Here is a 5,730-nt window from a genome sequence, read left to right as displayed (position 1 = left end):
AAATGCCATAAGTTAAAATGTAAAGGATAGATAGATAGATAGATAGATAGATAGATAGATAGATAGATAGATAGATAGATAGATAGATAGATAGATAGATAGATAGATAGATAGATAGATAGATAGATAGATAGTCTCCAATACATTAAGAACGAGTAAGTGAAAGTGAAAAAAAGGCATTGAGTGCACTAAACAACATGTAATGCAGAAAGTCACAGCCTCTTGACTTCACCTTTTATACAATTTTAAAAGACTTCGACCACTGAGGTGAATTGCTGAACATCCCAACGACCCAAGGTCCTGCTTCATCTTCATCGATTTTCCAAGGGGAGGGTGCTGCTCCTGCCTCGTTGACAAAGCAAGCGCGCATATAAATACAAGAGGACAGAACTCAGCCATCCCACCGATTCACAAGCACCATTCACCATGGACATGATAGGTACCTCCTCCCGCCGAAGGGCTCTGGAGACACGGACTACCCGCCAGCCGTCATCCACTATGCGCTCGTGGGCTAAATCCAGTCCTCTGTCTTTCAAAAGAACCGTAAATGTGTCCGCATCAAGGGCTGCGTACAGTCCTTCCGTGCTCGCGTCTCCGGAAGGGTTCGAGTTGAGCGCGGCGCTCAACGGAGACCCGGTGCGCCATAACGAGAAGGAGCAGCTCCAGGGACTCAACGATCGCTTCGCCAGCTACATCGACAAGGTTCGCTTCCTCGAGGAGCAAAACAGGCAGCTCGAAGCGGAGATCCAAGCGCTAAAGCAGCAGAAACAGTCGCAGTCCCTGCAGAGCGATGCGTACGACCGCGAGCTCCAAGATCTGCGCTGCGCCCTGGAGCAGCTCCACAAGGAGAAGACGCAGATCCTGCTGGACACGGACCACATGGACGAGGATCTCCAGCGGATCCGTGAGCGCTACGAAGATGAATCCAGGCTCAGAGAGCACATGGAGGCTGCAATCCGAGGCATGAAGAAAGACAAGGACGACTCGGTTCTGATGACGCTGGAGTTGGAGAGGAAAGTCCAGTCGCTCGTGGACGAAATGGACTTCTTGCGGCAGAACCACGAGGAGGAGATCAGCGAGCTTCTGGCTCAGCTTCAAGCCGCGCAGGTGCCGGTGGTGGAGATGAGGGACCTCCAGAAGACCGACATCACCTCTGCGCTCCGGGAGATCCGCTCGCAACTGGACGGGCTCTCCTCCAAGAACCTCCAGCAGGCTGAAGAGGTGTTCAAGTGCCGCTATGCCATGCTGACGGACGCCGCGGAACAGAACAAGGATGCTATAAAGTCCATACGGGACGAGATCGGTGACTACCGCCGTCAGATCCAAGCCAAGAACGTCGAACTGGAGGCTCTTCGAGGCACCAAAGACTCGCTGGAGAGGCAGCTGAACGATATCGAAGACCGCCACAATACCGACGTTGCCAGTTATCAGGTCAGTTCATAAAGACCGAATAAAACAAAGTTTATTTCAACAAGAATATAATACATTTTATATTTTTATATATAAAGAATTACTAGTACATTAAAATGCGTTTTATAATTTATATCAGACCTGACAGACAACAAACTCAAAGTAGAAATCCTGCACCATTATAAGTATGCACACTGCACCGTTGCGCGTAAATACGCACGCAGTGCGCAACCAACCTGTCAAATAATGGCTTTCAAAAGCGTTAGTTATAATATGAACGATTGTTTTCGGGTTTGTTTTTATAGTTTATTTGTTGATTCTAATGTCTTTAATGGAAGCAAATGCACATGGCTGTGCTGCACAACAGAAAGCACCCACAGTGGCCAAAAGTGCTGTTACTAGGTTTTTGAAACGCAGCCATTATTGCACAGGTGCAGTGCGTAATTACGCGGAGCGTGCAATGCGCATACTTACTTTTTTACTAGTGCTGCAGGACACTAAAATGCTTTTTGCATCATGTGTTAGTTTCTGCCAGATATGTACACATTATAAATACAAATCATAAAATAGATTCTACATGAGAACATTTTCCACCATATGAGAACTTTGTTTCTTCAATAAGGGAACTGATTATATTTTTAGTTACTGTGTTTTAATTAGGAACTAATGAGTTTATCGCATCTGCTTTAACAGGAAATGATTCATCAACTGGAAAATGATCTAAAAGGAACAAAATGGGAAATGTCTCGTCATCTTCGGGAATACCAGGATCTGCTCAACGTCAAGATGGCACTGGATGCTGAAATAGCGGCTTACAGGTGGAGTTGTGCTGAACATAACACTTGTTTTGGCTCTTTTGAATGCCGTGTTTGATTTACGACCAAATGTTCTCTTTCAAATGTAGGAAACTACTGGAGGGTGAGGAGACGCGCTTCCGTACCGTCTCTGGAAGCCTCTCAAGCGCTGCGTTTGCGTACAGCCAGCCCAAATCCTCTAAGGTCAAACATAAAATAGTGGAGGAGATCATTGAGGAGACTAAAGGAGAGAGTGACATCGATGATGACCTGGCAGAGGTGGCCAAAGAGGTGGCGGAAGAAGCTGGAGTGGGTGAAGAGGAGGAAGAGGAGGAAGAGGAGGAAGAGATTGTGACTGCCAGTCAGGCCAAAGTGAGTTCCGCCGCTCCCGAGGGCGAAGAAGAGGAAGAGGAAGGAGGAGATGAGGAAGAAACAGCAGAAGAAGGAGAGGCTGCTGAGGAAGAAGAGGAAGAAGAGGGCGAGGAGGAAGAGGAAAAAGTGGAAGTGATCGGGGAAACAAAACTGTGCGGAGACAAATCGCCAACATCAGAGAAAGAAGGCAGTGACAAAGATGAAGAAGGAAAGGAAGAGGAGGGCGCCGAAGAACAAGAGGCGGAAGGTAAAGAACAAACCAAAGATGATGAGGAGAAGGAGGAAGCTGATGAAAAAGACGACGAGAAAGAGGAGGCCAAATCCGAAGGAGATGAAGAGCAGAAAGACGAGTCTGGAGGAGAGGAAGCGAAGGCCGATTCAGAGAAGACAGACAAAAAAAGCGATACAGAGGAAGACGAAAAGAAATCCCCCGTAAGTGAAGAAAAGGACAAACCAGAAAGTCCAGTAGATGAGAAGCAGCAAGAGGAAAAAGAAGAAGTTGTTCCCAACGGTGACCAGACAAGCCCGGCCAAAGAGGAAGCCAGTCCCAAAGAAGAAGAAGTCCAAACCAGAACAGTGGAGACCTTCACCAACGGAGACAAGCAGACCAAACCAGACGCAGAGAAAGAGAAAGACAAGACACCAGAGGAAAAGCCTCAGGAGAAGAAGAAAGTCACTAAAAAGGTGGAGAAAGTCACTCCACAGGCAAAGAAGGAAGTCAAAGGAAAAGACTGATGCTGATGACTTTGACGGGAAACTAGTTATAATCAATTGTTAGAAATAATTCTATTTGATGCAAAATGTGAAAATGCAGTTTGACGCAGCTAGCAAAAATTATTGCATGCGTGTTAAATGATCGACTTGCATGTGTGGTTTGGGGGACGTGGCCATGCTGAGCTGTTGCGTCTGAAACAGAAATTATAGCGCGTTTGAATTAAAGTGCAAGTACATTCGGCTGCTAATGACTTCTCTGTTAAGCAGAGATCTACAATGACGTGAAGTTCTTCAGCAGCTTTGGCAATAATGGTGCTACTACAATATCATCACCCGCAGGCGCACTTTCGAGCAGAAACTCCGCCATTTCATCTAGTATACTTCTTGCCTTAAGACATAACGCATTGAATCAATGATACGAGTCGGTTTGTTAACGCAAAACACAAAAGCTGTTAACAATGATACTGTGAAAGATAACTGGTGCTGCTCTTTGCAATATCACATCAATCAATAAAAGCTCATCGATCCTTACACAGACCCTGGTGTGTTTGTATTTACGCTTCTGTACACAAGAGTTCGGGTCAAAAATACAGTAAAACCTGTGAAATATTATTGCAATTTTAAATAACTGTGTTCCAGTAGTGAATGTTTTAAAAGAAAATGTATTCCTGGGAAGCAAAGCTGAATTCTGAGCATCATTAAATCATTCTAATAGAGCCCCCCTCGTCACATAATACATTTTTAAGATTTTTAAATTAAATAAACCACTTCTATGGTTTTTCTTCACACAAAATCTGTTGATAAATGTTCAATACAAACATATATACTGTTCTGTACATAGGAGTGGTGAAAAGCACATTTTTAGCCTTTAGACCCGTTGTACCCTAGCCTACACACAAAATTATGTCAAAATAACCGCCATGGTAAATTATGTCATAAAGTGAAAGCACGCTAATATTCCTACTGTTGTCTATAAAAGTGCATATATCCGTCATATAACTGCTCGACACGGCTCCGGGCGTTAATAAAGGCCTTCTGAAGTGAATCAATGTGTTTCTGTATTTTAAACTTTATAAAGTTAAATATCTAGCTACCGACGGAGCGCCTTCCGTTTTCAACTTAAGAAAAAGGCATAACTGGCGTGACGATGATGTTGGATGTAGTGTAAGCGTTTTGAACTGTGAAAGAGGCGTTACACTTTCTCCTTTAGTTGAATACGGAAGGCAGTCCGCCAAAAGCTAGATATTTTACTTTATAAAGTTTTAAATATGGATTTTTTTTTTTTACACAAACCCTTCGATTCACTTCAAAAGGTCATTATTAACCCCCAGAGCCATGTGGATTACTTTTATAATGGATGGATGCACTTGTTTGGGCTTCAAATTATGGTCTGCCAATGCCATTCACAGCCATTATAAAGCTTGGATGAGCCAGAGCCATTTTTAAATAAAACTCTGTATTCGTCTGAAGGAAGAATGTCATATACACTTAGGATGGCTTGCCTTGAGGGTGAGTAATTTTCATTTTTGGGTTAACTATCCCTTTAACAAAGATATGACAAAAACCTATATTTAATTTCTACACTGAACAAATAGTGTTGTTTTACATTTAGCAGCTTGTAGGATAAGTGTGTCACGTAAAGTGTGTGCCCCAAGCAGCATCTCCGGGCGCTCTCTTGAGAACCAGACCAAAAAATATATAAAGGGCTTTGTTAGACACAATGCACAGCAAAGTTACCATTGCAACCCGTTTATATCCATCCAGAATCCAATTGCATTCATTAAATATTTCCTACATAATAAAAATATTAAGATCACAAATTTAACTGAAACTATTCACTATCCTTCCACAGTTCCACTAGATAGAAGATAAAGTCCTTGACTAATAGTTGGCCATAAAACCTTCCCCTTTCCACCTGGGCAAATGGATAGAATGACAACTAGCCTGACTTTGAAGCATGACTGACCTCACAAACGTTTCATCACGGCGTGGACATTAATCAATTTTTTTTTCTCCGAGACCACTCCCTAAACCCCTCCATTAGTGTGACTAGACGTCAGTGTGTAGTTCTCAATTAGGATAATGGCGAGCACGTGCTGCACTGGTTTGTTAGCTTGAGCCGAGTGGGTAACTGCATTTGTGTGAAGGCATGTCTCTGAGAGGGCAGTAATTGGATTTGCATGCTAAAAAAACACTAATTCAAATGATCAATACAGATTAGTGCTGACTAGGGTTGCACGATTCTTAAGATTAGCTTGTAACATGGAACTTAAATGTAGATAGAAAAACAAATCTTGTAACATAATCTTGGTTAAAATAACCAGATGTAATGCACATTCAGTTGAATTCCTCTGCACACTACTCACTGCAGGGCTGCTGAGGCCACGCCCCCTGCATGCTCTGCGCATTCCTCCATAACGTGCATATTTGATTTTTTTTA

The 5,730-nt window shown here is 43.3% G+C and overlaps 1 protein-coding gene across 1 annotated transcript; it reads left to right on the top strand.

The window, feature by feature from the left end:
• The first annotated feature begins 407 nt into the window (after positions 1 to 407).
• Positions 408 to 3,821, top strand: nefmb (neurofilament medium chain b). Its single transcript, XM_067414417.1, has 3 exons — positions 408 to 1,431; positions 2,104 to 2,228; positions 2,315 to 3,821. Exons 1-3 carry the CDS (start codon positions 427 to 429, stop codon positions 3,309 to 3,311), a joined length of 2,127 nt encoding a protein of 708 aa, XP_067270518.1. The 5' UTR covers positions 408 to 426; the 3' UTR covers positions 3,312 to 3,821.
• Positions 3,822 to 5,730: the final 1,909 nt, after the last annotated feature.

Source organism: Pseudorasbora parva, chromosome 13 (genome assembly GCF_024679245.1).
Source record: "Pseudorasbora parva isolate DD20220531a chromosome 13, ASM2467924v1, whole genome shotgun sequence".
Lineage (NCBI taxonomy): Eukaryota > Metazoa > Chordata > Actinopteri > Cypriniformes > Gobionidae > Pseudorasbora > Pseudorasbora parva.
Note: the sequence above shows the minus strand (reverse complement) of the source record. Positions and strands in the feature narration are given on the sequence as shown.

Excerpts from the sequence above, each read along its gene's own strand:
- nefmb (XM_067414417.1), top strand. The coding sequence starts at position 427 with ATGGACATGATAGGTACCTCCTCCCGCCGAAGGGCTCTGGAGACACGG. Across the intron at positions 1,432-2,103 it reads CCGACGTTGCCAGTTATCAG|GAAATGATTCATCAACTGGA; the intron begins GTCAGTTCATAA and ends CTGCTTTAACAG. Across the intron at positions 2,229-2,314 it reads GCTGAAATAGCGGCTTACAG|GAAACTACTGGAGGGTGAGG; the intron begins GTGGAGTTGTGC and ends TTTCAAATGTAG.